The following is an 18248-nucleotide window of genomic DNA, read 5'->3' on the forward strand; positions in this document are numbered from 1 at the left end:
TAATAATTTGTAAATTTAAACCCTGCAATTTAGGAATGGTCTTGTATGCTCTTAAAACTTCTAAAACAAAAAATAAATTTTAAAGAAAACATTTTATTTTGTATTTTATAGTGATGAGCTGCCAAATATCTGAAGCTAAGTCTTCTCTTTATCCATTGGGAAAATGCAGAAAGTGGAACTGCATCTCCTTTTTTAGAGGAAGAATGAAAAAATAACTGCAGTATTGATCTATCAAGTATGTCTGTATTAACGCTCTTCTTGCTGCTGTTTTTCAGGATTGCATGACTTGTAAAATTACTTATTTGGGGGCCTGCGGTGGTGTTTGATTGGATATTGCTGCCTGGTTCTGAATGATGTCAGAACAGGATTTGGCAGATGTTGTTCAGATTGCTGTTGAAGACTTGACTCCAGATAACCCAGGTACAGTAGAGATGGTAGTGATGGCATGAGAAAGATCATTTATAGTATTTCCCATTAACAAGGTGGAAATCACTGTTGAGCTTTTCTTAAAAATACAAAGCAGTGCTGCAGATTTTTTTTCCGAGAGGTTCTTGTTAAGACTATGTACCAAGTTTTCAATAGCTGAACTTGTATATCTTCAATACCCTTTAGGTCAGATTATTTTTTTTAGTTTACTTTTCTTTTAAAGGTTTTATTGCCTGGGTTTTTTTTTTGTGCAGAGGTAGACCAGTGCCGAAAACTTTGAATAAAATATGGCCTCCTGCAATCTTTTTTTTTTCTCCAGACCAAATACATGTTTTAGGCTTTCCCTCAAATGAGGACTATGACCCATCTATTATGAATTGTTGTTTTACTTGTAAAATAGTTTCTCGCATACATTATTAAAATTCTTTGTATGTATAATAAAATGACAGTAAAATTGAAAAACACTTCTGAAAGCGAATACTGTGATATCCCTTGCTTAGAACTTGACCTATTAAGCGAAAATGTGTTGAGATCAGCTATAGACATTGATCCTATGCTGCCATTACATGTGAGTAAGTGACTGAAAGAACGGTAACTACAGTTATGGAAAATAGAAACACATATAAAAAAATTTTTTTCTGATGCAGAAGGAAAAAGTTACTTTAGAAATGTTCCCAAAGAGCTGGAGGAGAAGCTGGGACCTGCCTGTCCTAGTCTAGCTGTTGGCTTGGTGTTCAGGATTGTCACCTGTGGTACGGTCAACTTAAACAAGACTTCCTTTGCTCAGTTTGGTAAAGGAACTCGAACCTGGTCCAATCTCAGGTGATGCTCTGACCGTGAGGCTGCTCAGGGCTCTACCTCTTGATTTTACCAGCCAGGCCTTCCAGTTCTAAATTCAGTTCTTTTTTGTTGCCGTTTTCTTCAAAATGTTTATCTTTAGGTGAAAGGCTATTAGAACCTATAGGTCTGCATATGTAAGTATTTATTTTGGAAAGCTTGCAGGATTTTGTTCGTCTATACTGGGAAAAAATAACCCGCTGCTACACTGAGTAGTGGATGTAATCCTGTCTTTGTACAGAACTTGATTAATACTTTTTATGGTTTTGTATAAACATGAGGGTTCGGAAGCCTGTAGAATCTGTCAAAGCAGAACAGCTAATGTGGCAACTCTCTACCTCATGGTAAGTTCCTAATAAAAATATCCAAGGTAATGCTTGAGTGTTACATCTTCAGTGCATTTGAAACAAAGTCTTAGATTTGGATAAATGTTTTTTGGGAAGCAGTAAACCACTGTCATATATGTAAGAGAAAACCCAAGTAAGTGTAAAAGAATACATACAATATATTAATTAAATGCTTTTTATATTTTTTTGTTTTATCCATTTAATGTATTTTTAATTTGAGCCTTGTCGTCTTGTATTATAAACTATGGCAATGCTTATTTTTCTTCACAGTTGTGTTGGAGAATCATGAAGTGACAGATGATGATGTAGAGCCTGCTCTGAAACGTCAGCGTATAGAAATTAACTGCCAGGATCCTTCTATTAAGGTTATGATAATGACTTTTTCTGTTTTTATTTGTAATACCAATTAAGATAGCTTTCTTGGGGAAATATATTAAAAGAAAAGAACGTAAAATAAACTGTTTATACATAATACTGGAATTATTCATAGCCTTCTTGTAAATGTTTGCTCATTTTTGTGCATAAATTTTAAAATCTGGACGATTGGCTAATCTTCGAGTGTAAAATCAGTAGCAAGAATTTTATATGCAATATAAAATGTCATCAGAATTAATTATAGCGACTCAAACATCACTATTGGTACATTTTTTGATAAAGTGAATAAAGTTGACCTAAAAGATAAACTTGGGCATGTATTTGTATTGCAATTTGTCGATACTTTCAGCATGTTTAAAATTATTATTTTAAGCTAACAACATTCTCCTAGTAGTTAAGCCATATTTGGTTCAGGCTCAGTAGCTCAGGCTTTTCTGTACTTGCGGAAATTCCCCTGCTGTTCTTACTAGTGTGCTTTAATGTTTTCTTTTTTTTTTTTTTTTTTGTCTTGGAGGATAAGTACATGAGTAGTATTTTACTGCCACTCACGTTAAATAGTATGTAATTCTGTATTTTTGAAATGGTCATAGAAACTGCAGCTCTGTACTGAAGGAGCACTGGGGGAGCAGCACTGTAAACCAGCTTGATTAGGTGTGTAGATTGTAATGGAGGGCCACAAGATGGCATAGTTGCTGTTTGCAAAGGAGAATGTGTGTAACATTACCCTTTAATGGCCTATTTTTCACAAGAGAAACCAAGTAGAATATGCTTTCTTGTGAATAAAATTGCTTAGGAAACAGATTTTATTTATTTGCTTTTCTTGATTTGCTGTTCAGGAGAAAACTTAAGTGTGCGGCATTAATTGTCTCTGAGGTTATCTGTGTTGATATAATTTCCACTGTAATCATCTCAATTTATCTGTTTGGGCAGGAAAAAATCTTATTTAACTTTATCCAGGAGGATGCATTTGTAGATTTATAATCCTTTTGTTTTTACGTGTATTGAATGAAAGGCTTTGGCATGTCATTTTAAATGATTTTGTGGTGTATGAAATCATACTAACAAAGTGCTTAGGTGAAAATGTGTTTGGCTCGGATGCTTTTGGCTTCTAAATAAAGATCTGGAAGAATTTGAGAATGCTAAAATGCTCCTGGATGTCATCAGTTTTGTACGTGGCTGAATTTTGTCACTAGGCACACTGCTAGTTCCTTTAGAATTGTTTTCCAGTCATATTTATCTGGAGCTTCCTTCTGTGTATGATGCTGAAGATAAACGCTTAAGTCTTTAAAATCAGTTTCTTTTGCATTCTCCCCTTTCTAGTCATTCCTGTATTCCATTAATCAGACAATATGCCTGCGGTTGGATAGCATTGAGGCGAAGTTGCTGGCACTAGAGGCTACCTGTAAATCATTGGAAGAGAAGTTGGATCTTGTCATGAACAAACAGCATAGCCCCATCCAAGTCCCCATGGTGGCAGGTTCTCCTCTTGGCGCTACACAGACGTGCAATAAAGTACGATGGTAAGAAAAGAACAGATTACTCATCAATGTGCTTTTCAAAATAACGTAAATCCGTTTCTTTGGCACCAAGCTCTGCAGCTTTCTGTATAGCTGTCAAGAGCTTGGTATGCTGTTTATGAATGTAGAATTAATTTATCTTGAAGGTAATTTTTGTACCAGTTTCATGATGTTACTTAGAACGAGACACTGGTCCATGGACAGTTCGCAACTATTTCCACATTTCATTTTGACTTAAACCAGACTGATTCATCCGTCCTCTGGAAAAGTCTCATCAGCTATTTTAGACAGGTCTTTTAGACTTGCTTTGCTTTTATTTATGTGGCTGTTTTGAGTTAATGAGTTCATCATAATTCTAATTGCTTCTCATTTTACTTTTATTCACTAGAAATACAATGGAGTTTGGTTTACGTGCTTGTTTTCTAAAGACTCTTGCGAGAATAATGTCTGTGCTTATTTTGGGGTTAGAAGTTGGAGACGGAAGATCTGTTAAATAATCTAATCCACTTTGATGAAAGAGCAGGTTTGACCTGCAGTACCTTTATGTATGAGTTGCCTAATATGGTTTTAAATATCTAAATCTTGATGTACTTGTCATTCTACTGTGGAGATTATTCCAGCCAGAGAAATATGCTTATCAAAAGACTCTTTTGTCTAACAACTCATTCATATTTTTATAGCTAGAAAAAACTTAATACTTCTCTAAATAATTACTTTTTATTCTCCATTACAAAGGTGTATAGGCCACTTTCACATGTCATACCATTCTAGTCGAGATACACTAACTTAACTCATCTTTTGTCAGTCTGTTTTTCCATCTTCCAATCTTTTTCATCACTCTCTCTGAACTTTCTCAATATCTGAAAATTATTTTGAAGATATTTTTGGTATTTTATACTCAGTGCAGTGTTTCAGGTGCACTACTCTAGAGCTTTATAGAAAAAATTAGTTCCTTGCTTTATGTTGTGGGACTCATCCAAGGTAAGGGAAGAAAAAAGAACCCAGCACAAACATTACCTTTTTTTCTACTAGGCCACTACTTGCTCCCTGCTGTTTTCTGGGTGGGTTTTTTTTGTTTTGTTTTGTTTTGTTTTCCCTTTACTTTCAGTATTGCTATTTTTATAATAGATATTTTAAGTTAAAAATTTATCTCAAGGTCGTAATCGCATTTTGGTATCTTTCAGTTCATGCATTTATGAAACAGGATAGAGTATAACCTTGCTACCATAAGGGTTCAGAGTCGGAGATTTTACGTAAGAGGGATACGCTCTGCTCACGTAGCTGTACCTGTTGCATAATGCAGACTGTTACCTCACAATTGTTCATTGAGCGTGATTACTTCTGATGAATGTAGTCTAATCTTTTTAAAAGGTACCTTATTTGTATTTAAAAATCTAAAATGATACAGAACCCAATGTGTTTCTTGATCTCCGTTTTAAAAGTTCAAATGTCCTTTTTATTTTCAGTGTAAATTTGAGTACTCTCTGCTCCTTTGTCTGTACCAGTCACCTGTCCAGTTAGGAACAGCTGGTGTCCTCAAGCTTTTCCAAAACAACTTTCCTTTTTAGATGTCCAAATACAATGTTTGGGCCCCAGGTCAGAATTCCTTTATTGGTCTTTGTTCTTGTGCTGGTGATGAACATCCTGACCATTGGACATCTTCCTTTTCCCTTTTTCATTTAATTTTTCTTTAAAATAGGTGCCGTGTCTACATTTACCTGTGCTTATGAAGGCTTCCCAGTCATACACTGAAAAGGTCAATTATGGCTAAGTTCTATATCAAAAGAAATAAAGTACATAGAATAACTATTTGGATAATAGAGCAAGTAATTAGCATATTACACCAGTGTTTTCGCTAAATACTCTTTATCAATAATTATTTCTCAAGGAACCTTCTTTAAATCTGGTATTTTTTTTTTTTTGTCATTATATTAGAGATCTTCAAGTTCTTGTGCATAAACTGACCTTCTTACTGCGGTTTGTGCACAAAAGGCTTCAAAAACATTTTCAGAAATACGTGTCCCCTTTGGGAATCTATTAATTTATGTTCAGTGAATGCTTTCCTCTGTAAATTGTACTATTTTGAGTTTCTTATGGGATTTGTCAGACCTGAGGTTGTTGGGGTTTTGTTTTGTTTTGTTTTTTAATCTCTGTAACCATCGGAAATCCGTTCAGTGTGTAAATAGTGAGCTTGGTGTTTAATCTTTTGTTTTGGGTGTACAAATTTATGATGACAGCTTCTCAGACAGTCTGAACATAATTTAGATAGAAGTCTTGAAGACTGTAAGATTCTCTGTCCCAAATATTTGTTAGTGTTGGTATGAGGTTGCATTATCAAATGCATCTTGCCAATAAAGCACTGAGGGCTTTTTGTTCTTTTAGCAGTCTGTGGCCTATATGACTCAAAAGAAAATAGTTAGGGGTGTATGTGTTTAACTTGGCATGAGTAACACTTCAGTTTCACAGCATTCACAGAATGCTTCACTGTATTCCCTGTTTCTCATTCATAAAAACCTTTATCACTTGTTGATTATTTCCAATTAAAGCCTGCATGGACTGTTCTGTTGTATCAACTCTCTGCATCGTTCTCTCTTCCCCTTACATTGCAGATGGCAGTGGAGAGCTGCCAACAAGAGTTAGTATTTTGGATAGTGATTTTCAGATTCTGCATCTGAATGAGATTCTTCAACCTCCTCCTCCTCCTTCTGCCACTACAATAGTGCTGGGTTTGCCACTCTAACAAAAACGTTGTATTAGCAAAAGCATGTGAACCAGGTGGTGCTACACTGGCAGTAAAGCAGACTCCCATTCTTTTTTCGATAAATAGCTTAGGTTTTGTGATCTTTCCTCTTCTACTCTCTAGTGAATTTTGTTTACAGTTTTTCTGGTAATCTAGTTACTTGCATTAATTCGATGCAGATTTAACATAATCAAAATTTGTTTTACAGCAGTGCACACAGTAAAGTCTATGAACTGTGCATTATAAATTCACACAGTTTGATTGCTTTGTGCTATTTGTGCTTTTAAAATTAAATTAATTTCCTAAGACTTGTCAGTTTGAAATATGCTTAGGTCATTGTGATGAAAACAAGGACAACTTGGACAGAGGAGCTTTCTTCTGTGTCATCTTATAGTGGAGTTGTGTAGTTACAGTGTACCAGGTGAATTCACAGCTACGCACTATGGCCTGCCTTGACTACGATGTGGAATTTTATGCTCTGTGCAGCACTGTACACTGGCTGCTTATAAGATGGAGTGATGAAGTATAATCTGTCCATATAGCTGCATGAGGGAGGCTGGAGTCTCACTTTGTAACGGTGGTCAGATTTGTGTTCAATGATAAGTTGTCTTTTCTAGTAAACTTAACACGTTGATTTATGGGGATAACTTATACCTTTTTTGTGCCAAACTGTTGTTTCCAAGCTTTAAAAATTCTTATTAGGGAAATGAAGCAGAAGTTTTCAAGGAGACTTGCAAAAAATCAGGAACCACCCCATGTTATTACCTCCCAGGACAGAAATGCAGTGCATTTTAAAGTCTCATTCTGCTTTCTGTCTCTTTATTAAACACACGAGGAATGATATGTGTGAAAATCTTCCAACATCCTTTTCTGGATATGTGATTTTTTTGAAGGCTTGCTGATGTTTCTTGGAAAACTGCGAGATGTTGAATTCAGAAATTACAGTACTGTCTACTGCTCTTGATATTTTGTGTGCGTATGCCTTCATGAAAGCTGGATTGTGTTCTCAGTTCTTTTGTTCATATTGTTTATTCTGATCCGCTGTTACAGTACTTCATTATATACTAGCTAATTGCAGTGCAGATAAGGAAGAAAATAAAGGTACATGGTGCTGAGTAATGAATAATTTGTATGAACAATTGAGATACAGAGGAACAATAGGCTAACTTTTAGATCTCCAAGTAAGAAGTTTAAGCTACAGCAAAAACTAACAGGAGAAAACTTCTTTTGAAAGGAAGTAATTCCAAATTTGTGAGATGTAAACTGTTTTGGGGGAAACAGCAATAGGCCATAAACAATATGGAAAGACTTGTAGCTGTTGTATTCCAATAAATCATCACATGAAAAGCAGAGCTAAAGAAGCGTAGTTTTGTATAGGTTTTTGTCCTATGTCCTCTACCTTTTCACTGGACAAGCCTCGTGTTTCTTTTATGGTCCATGATGCTCCCTGCTGTGGGATTTTGAAATCTGCCATGCTGTTCCCATGATAGTAGCGTATGCGACTGCTGGAGCTAGCTGCTATGGGGTAATGGATGAGATCTTTCTGACTTTATATTAGTGGGGTGTAGCATTTGGGCTTGTCCTTATCCCAGCCTCAGATTTTAATGGGTGTTTATTATCTCTCAGACCTCTTTCTTTTTGTCAGATTTGGTCATAAGAGTGCAAAGTATTAGTTTGGATTGGAGAAAGAGCATGATGTTAAATCTCGTTTTCTTTGAGGAGAAAAAAAGTAAAGAAGAGTTTCAGAAAGCATTTTCTCAATATTTAGTGGCTGCTGCTTAAAAATGCATGGTTGTCAGGATTACCTACAAAGACATAGCGTTACTAGAGTTTTTAAAATTTCTTTCTTGGAAGAAAGGCTGTCAGAAGGTTTCAGAACTAGTAGAATGGATGGCATGAGATTGCCCAGAGTTATGTTGAACTATATGGAGCTTGAAAAGAGCCAAAACCAGTAGCAAAATAATGTAAGAAATAGTAATGGGAGTACGTGTATTGTCCTGGTATTCTGAGCTTTGTCCGGCTTTGTGCAGCATTAGCACAGCCCTGCTTTTCCATCTAGGAAGTGATTGTCTCTCTTCCTCTGTCTGCAACATTTCCTGGCAGTATGGCTATTAAAAACCTCTAATTTCTTTTCTTTATGAGGTACCATGCTGGTCAAAAATTCCAGTAGCTGCTGAAAGTTTCTTGGATAGGAGAATTGGTGCAATGCCTGATGGCCTGTCAGTATGGCAGCCTCAAATGATAAGTTTGAAATTTAGCATGTGCCCAAGTCTTAAGATTTATAAATTGATGAATGCAAAGTGTGACAGTGTGACTAAAATCTTTTATCCATATTTTGAAGAAAATACTTCATCTGAAGGATTTCAGTCCAGAAACAGGGTTATTTTTGTCAACGTGTTTCCATTAATCATTTTTCTGAGTGGGTAAGCCCAAGTATAAATGGTTAAGGTTGATTGCTTCAGATAACATAGGAATTTGTTTTGGTTTCACAGAACCCTTCATCATTTGTGTTTTTATGAGTATTTTCCGCAACTACTACATTGTACAATTCTGCTCTGTTATTTTGGAAATTTTTGTTGGGTAAATAGATGTAATTGAGAGCAGTTTTAAAAATATATTAATTTTGGAGAGGATTTAAATTTAAAATTGGTATTTTCTTCATATTTAATAATAAAAGTGTTTCTGCTGAAGTATGGAAATTCATAGGTAAATGGAGTTTTTCTTTTGTTCAGATATTTTCCTTGAGTCATTGTTATGGTAAAGTTGAAATACAGACCACATACATCTGGTTCTTTACCATACGCATTTGTGGCTAACCGATTAAGGATACTGATCGCTAAGTGTAGAGATAGAATTGCATATATTTTTGTCTTTAATGGGACCTGGAGAGTTAAATGGAATTGCAGAGTTTTATGCACTCAGTTACTGTGCAAAGACCTAATATGGTATCCTTGAACAAGACTTGTTAGTGGGTTGGACATTAGCTTATTAAAGTGGAGGTGCTTCAGATAGTCATGTCTGCAGTCAATTGTGGTGTTGGTAGGTTCAATCAGCTAGATTAGAAAACAGCATTTGTCTTTTTTTGTCTTAAGATACAAACCAAGTTTTTTTACATGCAAAAGAGAGGGCTTGATGCAGTTGTGTACCAGATGGGATGTACGAACTTGCTTTATTTTTGTAGGTGTAGATCATTAATATGTTTATTTTACCATTAGGTTTAATCAAAAGGGTGTAATAGGTTTTGAAGAACAGGATTTGTTCATCGACTTTGTTTGCGGTGTGCCAGTTGGCAAGCCTTTTGGCTCCAGATTTCCCAAGTTCCAGATCTGTGTTTCTGGTGTGTGATTGTTTCTTTGTTTACAAGTGGTTTTGTAGTCAAATAATGCAAAATTGAAAACTGAGATGATTTTAAATGAAGTTGTAAAGCAGGGGGATGTGGGGTGGAAAGAATTGTAGGATGACTGTTCTTCTAGATTTAGCAAAACTATTGTTGCTCCTGCATAAAGCCTTTAGGAGGAAAAACAAACAAACCTAAAGAAATATAATCAAGGTATTGGTATAAAAACCAAAATAGCTAGAATTCAAATTTTTTTTTTTTTTGTGAGTTACAAACCCCTTGACCAACCTAATTTCATATTATCAGGAATTGAATAGCTTTTTCATTTTTGTTGCATTTTTATCGTAAGTATTTTTATAGATTATAATAAACTATCCTACTATGCTAATCCAGGCTTTTAAAAAGAATGGTTAATTTTGCAGTTCTTATCGCTAAATAGTGGCTGTTGAGTCTCTGGTGTATATAGTTAACCTCTTTCCCACATTTGCTGCAGTTGATACTACAACTCATTAGGTGTTGTAAACCTCTCTCCAAGTTTAATTTATGGTTATTTTTTCTTTCCTTTTTTTTTTTTTTAATTCAGTGATAAATAAATTAACATTGTAAACCTTCGGCATTGTTACTATCTTAAACTAAAGAGCTAACTGTCCCTTCTTGGAAATACACCCTTTTCAGGTCTAAAGACCCTCAATTTTCAGAAAGATACGTATTTTTTTTTTCTTCCCCTAAGTAGCCAGTTTGAAACAAAGCATGTATTGAGGAATATAGCATCCTGAAAGATATATGGTATATGGTTTATTTTCAAGTTGCAGGTACATTACTCTGCCTGCTGTGAGCCTGATCTCATGCACTGAACTCTAGGCCTGAAAAAATATTTTCCTGGAAGCAGATTCAGTCCTCAAGACAACTCAGCAGGCAGCTCAGCAAAAGATGTAAAATTAAGCCATGTTTTGGGGGGTGAGAGGGAGTGGAGTGTTACAGATGATGTCTTGAAAATACAGTCAGCGATTTGGGGTGTTAATCAGAATGTATTATTAAGGTTTTACTTGGAGAAGCTTTGGAGTTCATCAGGGTTTCAGAAATTCTTGTCACTTTCTATAAGCAAGCCAGGTTTATTTATCCTTCAGTGTATCTTATGTTAGAGCCTCTTTCTGGGGCCTCATCCAGCAGCGTCTTTAGTGCAGATCTTTGAGTCTGGGAGTGGCTGACAAAAACAGAGATGAACTTTTGTTGTTGTTTTGGACTGGACCCTGTAGTATCAATAAATTAACCACCTTTCCCTGTCACTTTCTGTCATCAGTCAATGGTACTGTGTGCAAACATTTATTTTAAATTACCAGTTCAAGTGTCATGTTTGTAGCTTCAGCCAATAAGAGTTCTGTTTAAAATTAATGGGTTTGTTTCATGAAGAATTGAGGATGATTGTGCTGCCCTCATGTGAATAGCTCTTTCATGCAAGTCCAGTCTGTTTATGTCTGGGCATGGAAGGGGTTGAAGGAAAATGGCACAATTGTCTGTGATCTATTTTCACCATGTTCATTTCAGGTACACTCACAATTAGGGAACAAAGTCAATATTAACAAAATGTAAAGATCATAATTAAAACTTCATGACTTTAGAGGATTTTACCCCTTTTTATGAATTTAAAAATTTTGTTTAGAATCTCAAATTTTTTAAAGAGCATATAAATATAAGCAAAATTTTGATATTTTGATAAAAAATTTCTGGTAAAGTGGAAGTTTGACTAAGGGAGTCAGAATTTGAATGGCCATTCATAATTGCATCGATTGGTCCTTTTCTAAAGCATTACTGCGAAGCAGGTGATAAAGGGGTTTCTTAACATTCATTTGCGTATAAAGAAACACACACACGTGCGTGCCCACACACTCACTCTCATTTTCAAGTTGAATGTGTGAAGTATGTTTTGTATGGTTTTCTTAAATGAAGGAAGTTAGCTACTATCACCTTATAATGCCAGCAAGTGATGAGCAGTATTTTAGTCTGTGACTTGAAATATATAAGTGGACAGATGAAAAACCCAAATACCTTCTTGAGGTGTAGTAGACATGTTTATCTGAAAATTACGGTTCTGTCTTGCATTCAAAAATTCAGTTTATGAAACCGAACTAATCAAATAAATTCTTTGATTAGATGCCAGCTCTTTTTTTTTTTATCCAGGGCTGCATAGTGTTAGTTTCTTTGGCTGTGGTATGAAAAAAAAACCAAAACAGCTTGACATCTTTGATTCCCTGAAAAAAACGACAATGCTTTCCAAAGTCTTCTAATTTGTCACAAGAACTTGTCAGCCTCAACATCTTGAGATCGATTCTGGTCCTGCATAGCAGTTAGAATACCGATTTACATATTTTTATTTTACCTGCATTGAAACATGCATTTCATGTAGAAGTGAATTAAGTGAACTTCTGCGATTCATTATATTTAGGTTCAATACAATTTTATATTGAAACTAGTTTAAGAACTCTCATGACTGTGATTTTTATTGTTATTTGCTGTATCCTGTAAGATCTACAGCAGCAGTGCTGCAAACAGTGGTAATTCTTGCTTTGGACATTTATGATGGGGACTTAAGTATTTTGAAATTAAGCTTGCCCTGGTGGTTGTCTGTCTGGAGTTTTTGCTACAGACAATCAGCAAGTGAAGATATTTTGTTACAAACCATCAGTTTGTGAAGATTTTACATTTACTCCTCTCACTATTGAGAGTTAAAATTCACACAGGACTAAGGAGAAATGGCATCTTGGATTTAAGAAGCTTGTACAGCAGTGTTCTCACTGGAATTTCACATTCCATTATTGTTGCACTAAGATATTGAGGAGCCAAGTGTTTAGTAATTTGTTGTTGGGATTTGATAAATTCAGAAACAATGTATAACTTCCAGATAGCATTTAGGTTGTGAGTGCAAGGTCATTAAGGAATTAAAATAACAATATAATACCAACATTTCATCTGTGTTTTGGAGAGTTCGTTAATTCATGCATGTATGGGATGGAACTTAAATCTGTAAAACTTTTCAAACTGACCAAGATTTGAACTGTGTTGATTCATTCTCCCAAGTCCAATTTTTCTTAAGTTAATGGTTTCTGATGAAATATCATTTATAATAGTCCAATGATTCAAATGAGAGCCTAGCAAGTAGCAGCTGATAACTTATGTCTGAGAAATGGATGCAAAATATGTGTGGCTTGGATCTTTTTAATTGTGGTGGTAGTGTTTAAAATACGCCTGTGAGGCTTAAAACACTAGAAGTAATCTTTAGAAAGATATAATTTTGAATTCTTAAATATAATGCTAGCTAAGATTTTCAGCAATATACATTGAAAATAAAGTCTTAGGTAATGAACTTCCTTCAAGTTTTAGACAAAGGTTTCAGTCTTGTAGATGTGTTACAAGGCTCAATATTTTACTATTTGCCAGGTAATCGTACAGTAAGTTTTCCTGGTTGTTGCTCTTAGCCCATGACAAATGTGAAATCCTTCAAATTAGGAGGTGTAAAGCATCGGAAGTAGTTTGTGCTTGCTCTGAACCACATGTGGGTAACAGTTTATTTATTCCCACTTAGCTAATATACAGGAACTTTGTTCTGTGTCTGAGACCTTAGTGCATCCTTTTAGTTTCATTTTGTAAAGAAAAACCTTCTCTGAAGGTTACGGCATGACACCAGAAATGCAGTTGTGTGAAGTCCCTTGTGGTGCAATATATTGCTATTCACAATAGTAAGCTAAGAAATGAGAGAACTGAATGGCCCCTTGTGCCAAGACATTTTAGAAATCAACATCCTTTAATTGTAAGGGTATCTGAGAATGAAAGAGAGAGGTGTAAATGGGGATCAAAAAAGCTTTGAGTTTTATACACAGAATAGGGGGACATTTACTAGTGTAATTAGTGTCTAAGGATATTTAAAACCAATTATAGTAGTATTACAATGTGGGTTAACCTACCCCCTTTCAAATCCCATAAGGTCATATTAGATGAATTCTGGGGAAAGCAGAACATTTACTTTAATTCTATGGTTCCATAAGCATAGCCAGCTATTGCATTCAAGAAATAAATGTAAAGGGTGCATGACTTGAAATTTGGTTCAGGACAAATGCCTTCATACGGCTCAAGCTTTTCCTTTTGCCTAAATAAACAATTGAAAAGAATTATTGTGTTTAAGGAAAGTGGACAGTTTTTACCTCATGAATGTTGTAAAATGGATGAAAATGATTGTTTTAGGATTATATTTTAGTGAAGCCCTAAAAATCTTAATATATTTGAAGCAGTGCACCAGATTGTGGAAGAATACGTTGCATACTATATATTTTAAGAAGTAATTTATCAAGCATATAATAAACAGAAGGGGGCAGAAAAGCCTTATATATTCATTTGGATTCCAGTTTTGAGAATTTATATATTTTTAATGTTACAGTCTCTGGAGATGCTTGGGAGTTTGAAAACCCAGCAGTAAGAGCACTCCCTGGAAACTTTTCCTGTAAGTTGGGGTATTTAATTATAAGAGTACAACAAATCGAATGAATGAAGAGGAGAACAGCTAATCAGTTTGTGATTAAAGGGGGCAAGTTTTCATCTTTCTTTGGAAATGACAGAAATTTAAGTTGCATTTCAAAATAATTTGCATACCAGTTTACACCAGATTAAAGTACCAGTAATACTATTTTTAAAAGTTGCAAAACAACTGGTCTTGCTACTTATAGAAAATACTACATAGTAGTATAGTTTTAAAAGAAACAGTCTGCAGGGTTTTTGGAGAGTCCTAGTTTTACTTTAAGCAAGGTGGAAAAGAGCTATAGACGGATTCAGAGCTTCAAAAGGATGAAACAGCCTAACATCTAGCAAGGTCTCGGCAAGGTTGGTAAGATGGCAAAGAGCCAGTCTTCCATCTGCTTTATTTGGCAGCAGATGCTATTTAACTGATACATTTCCAAACGTAAAAAACACACTGCTTGGAATCTGAATGTCTTTCCAAACAGAATTTTTCCTTTTTGTGGAACTGTACATTTTTGCATATCTTTAGCTCAATCTCTTTGTTCCATATTGAAGGGTGGAGTATGAGACAGGAAATCTGCTCCTAATAACTTTCAAAATTGTATTCTCTGTAAAAAGTGAAGAGTGGTGTTTCTTTAACATCTCTTCAGGGTATATGGGAATTAAAGATTCAGTACCAGCTCTCAGAGTAGCAGCATCCTTGGCCTTTCTATAAAAATGTGTGTGTGGTGGCAAGTGTACATAACTGGTTGGGTAATTATGAAAAGCAAGAAAAACAGAGATATGTGATGGAAATTATTTACGAACCGGCTCTGTAAGAGCCGTGTGTTTGGGTTCTGTTTGCAGGAACCTAATGTTGTATTTATTTGCAGTTTGTTATCTGGTGACCATCAAGGCTTCAGTTACTGTAACTAGTGTCTTGAAAGCCAGTTTATAACACTGCTTCCTTCACCCCCAAACTTCTAGTGCCACATAAGTCAGTCTTATGCTGATATTAGATATTAGAATTTGTAAGAAAAATTGGAAAATAAATCTAGAAGTAGGTAATTGTATAATAAAGGATTCAAAGTCTTTACTTTTGTTTCATACAGTGTTTTCTAAACACATAGTGATTTCTATTTTAGTACTAAGGCTGCAGTAGATAATTTCTTTCATAGTAACTGTGTTCAAGATCAGTCAAGCCTGCATATTTTGTTATGGAAAATGACTGTCCTTCCCTTATAGATCAGCCTTTCTCATTTCATGTTTAATACAATCCAGCAGGCTGCAGTACTACTACTTATCTAGTTCAGGAAGTTAAGGCTCAAAGAAAGGTAACAACTGTAAATTTCTTTCTATACTGTCTGGAAAAAAAAAAGATATCTTTGCTGTTGTATTTTTGTGAGTACGTTTATCTTTAAAGAGGCTTGAATTAACCTGTTAATTATAAGTCATGACCTGTCCTTTTCTTGTCCATAATCAAAAGTAGAAGACCAATAATTAATGCCATTTCTGTTACAGTGTTTTTCAGTCCTAATTATGTTGCTTGCACACGCTGGAGGTACTGTTTTTTGCTGCTTTTGTGTATCTGCTTAGGCTAAAAGGTTATTTGGAGGCTGTGTTTCACTGTGCATTTAATTTTTATGGAGTTTCAGTTGTGTTCGAAATAAGAGAAATTGGTGTGTGTTTGTTTGTTTGTTTTTAAAAAAAACCCAGGATTTGAAGTTGCTTGTGTACCTATGCAGGTGGTGTAAAATCCCTGAAGTAACAAGCTTGACTTTTTAAATGGCAGGTTCTTGGGGTCACTTGTAGCATTATCTGGCTGTTGGTTAGTTGGTGAACTAGTTGGAAATGGGTGTTGTCGTTTATAAATGATTACACTTGATTGTACAAGTGTGTTTAGCCCTTCTCAGAGCAGAATAATCCACAACAGATTTTAACAGCTTTTAAAACTGGTTGATAAAATTGGTCTTAAAGCTAGTAATTAATGTCTTTCTGATTGTCAGCCAATTCAGAGGCTCACTCTGTAGGTAAGGCTGAGTACAATAAACTACATATAGATGTATTTTGTAACTTGGAAAATGTCTGGCTCTTACTTATTTGAACTGAAAATTTGATGTTAAATGTTCTTAAACTGTTAACAGTATGTTTTAATAAATGCTGCATTTGCTTTATCTTTACTATAAATTGATTACAGCTTTGTCAGTTTTCAGATCCATGAATCTCTCTCCAGTGATGGCTGGTGTACTTTGGCTTGTCTTTTTACAGGACCTAATCATTAGTGCTGTCTTTATAATGTCTGCTCTTATGTGATGTTCCAGATGCAAAGAATCCAAAGATAATTTTTGATGACTGAACTCTTACTGAAAATGATGGATAACACTGCTGCTTTTCTGGATAACACTGCTGCTTTTCTGGCAATTGGCTGTGACTAGGCAAATGCATGGTTTGGGGACATTAAAACTTTAACTGTTCAAGTGCCCATACAGCTTCCTACCCTACAGCAGGTGTCCCACTGGTCTTCATCTGGGTGAATGGTTTGGTTGTTGGCAAGTTTGCTCTCTCCTGGGAGATGAGGAGCTGCACTCATTTTTTTGGCATAAATCCAATGTATTTTTGTGTATGCTTTGCCGGTTTGTGGTTTTGTTCATGTATACCATAGTGTAAATTCATAAGTCAGTTTTCTCATTCCTATTTGGATAGGGCATCTTACTGTGTGTGCAGAAGGCAAAGGAAGCAGGTGGTCATCAAGAGGAAGGACCATTTTAACATTATCTTCCTAAATAGTGATGAAAAGATCTAAAAAGTAGCTGTTCTTACAGATGAACACAAGTGTCAGTGAAAGATAAAAAAGAAAAAAAAAAAAAGAAAACCACCACACTTCTAAAATGGTATTTTTCTATATAATTTGAAAAACATTTAGATTTTCTTCATGGTAGGGCTAATTGCAGTATTCCTCCAGAGCCCCCACACGTGCATGAGCTATACGTTTAAGTCTTCATGTTTGTCCCCAGCAGTAAACTGGAAAATACTGGAGTTCAAGGTCTCTTTCCCAGACTTGCTTTCCTGAAGGCTGTGTTTGGCTGGAGACCTTCAGTACAAGCAGTCTGCCAGCAGTAACTCCAACTCCTGCCTTCCTGATCAACTCTCTTTCTGCATCTCCTTCTAATATGTACACTAGAGGAAGATGAGAATGATATCCTTAGGAGCCCTGCCTTCCAGATAAGCAGCACACGCTGCGTGGGCGTTGTAGTGACCACAGAGTGTTATACAGACAGTTCATGTGGCAGTGGCTAGCTGAATGTCTCTAAGCTGAGCTCTGTCTCCGAGCTCTTATTTACCTATTTGCAGATGCTCACATGTGCAAAGGAGGCTCAGAAATTGTCTAAACAGAGGACTCTCTTCTTTCTTTTCTTTTACTGGTTGAGCACTGCTATAAATACTCCATTAACTGGCCTATATTAGTGTGTCTAGGAAAACAAGAATAACAACTTCTTGTCTGAAAACTTCAGTCCGAGTTTTTCCACAAGTAATTTTCATCCGTTTGGAGAAACGCTTTTGATCTTGTACCTTGTGGAAGATAGAAATGTCATTTAGTTCCTTTTGCTTTATTTTTCTCTTTTTAAGTGAAAACCTCATCTGGGAAGAGGAGGGGATGATGGTCCTGGTATTGCCAGAAGTTATTTTATGTCATTGGCTGCATTCTGTGTGATTGACAGGTTATTGGCAGTAAAAAACCAACAGTAAGACTAATGATCATATCTGTGACTCACGTGTTTTCCATACTGAATATTACCTTTGGCAGCAATTTTCTTATGCAAAATATAGAACATCCTTTTACATTTAAAAAAAATGGCGGAGGCTAAATACGCACGCTTGAAAATCATTATCTGGTATGTTTATTTTTTTAGAAATATTTTCACCTTTAATTTAACAGATTATTCAGTAAACTGCATTTAAAAAAAATTCCCAAAATATAATAGTATCTGTAGGTTGTATGCATTTTAAATTTTTTACTAAGTTGTGTCCAGGAATAGGCAAACTGCAGAATCAGTCTCTCCAAGTTCTAATGCTTATGGGGAAAGGAATATGTGAACACAGATGGAAAGTACTGAATCCTATGCAACAACACTGGGTTTCTGAAGCACTCCCCCTGACCCCTCTTAATATTTTCTTTCCATCTT

At 35.5% G+C, this 18248-nt stretch overlaps 1 protein-coding gene across 2 annotated transcripts in view; it reads left to right on the top strand.

The window, feature by feature from the left end:
* Nucleotides 1-275: 275 nt before the first annotated feature.
* The window catches only part of BANP (BTG3 associated nuclear protein), a 138326-nt gene continuing 120353 nt past the window's right edge, over nucleotides 276-18248 (top strand). The window contains exons 1-3 of one of the 2 annotated variants that reach the window (XM_009573734.1): nucleotides 276-420; nucleotides 1881-1975; nucleotides 3306-3505. In XM_009573734.1, the coding sequence (XP_009572029.1) occupies nucleotides 351-420; nucleotides 1881-1975; nucleotides 3306-3505 (365 nt within the window). In that variant the 5' untranslated portion in view covers nucleotides 276-350. The remainder of the gene's footprint in view (nucleotides 421-1880; nucleotides 1976-3305; nucleotides 3506-18248) is intronic. The other variant, XM_009573732.1, reaches the window with a different exon arrangement.

Source organism: Fulmarus glacialis, unplaced genomic scaffold (genome assembly GCF_000690835.1).
Source record: "Fulmarus glacialis isolate BGI_N327 unplaced genomic scaffold, ASM69083v1 scaffold1803, whole genome shotgun sequence".
NCBI classification, from domain to species: domain Eukaryota; kingdom Metazoa; phylum Chordata; class Aves; order Procellariiformes; family Procellariidae; genus Fulmarus; species Fulmarus glacialis.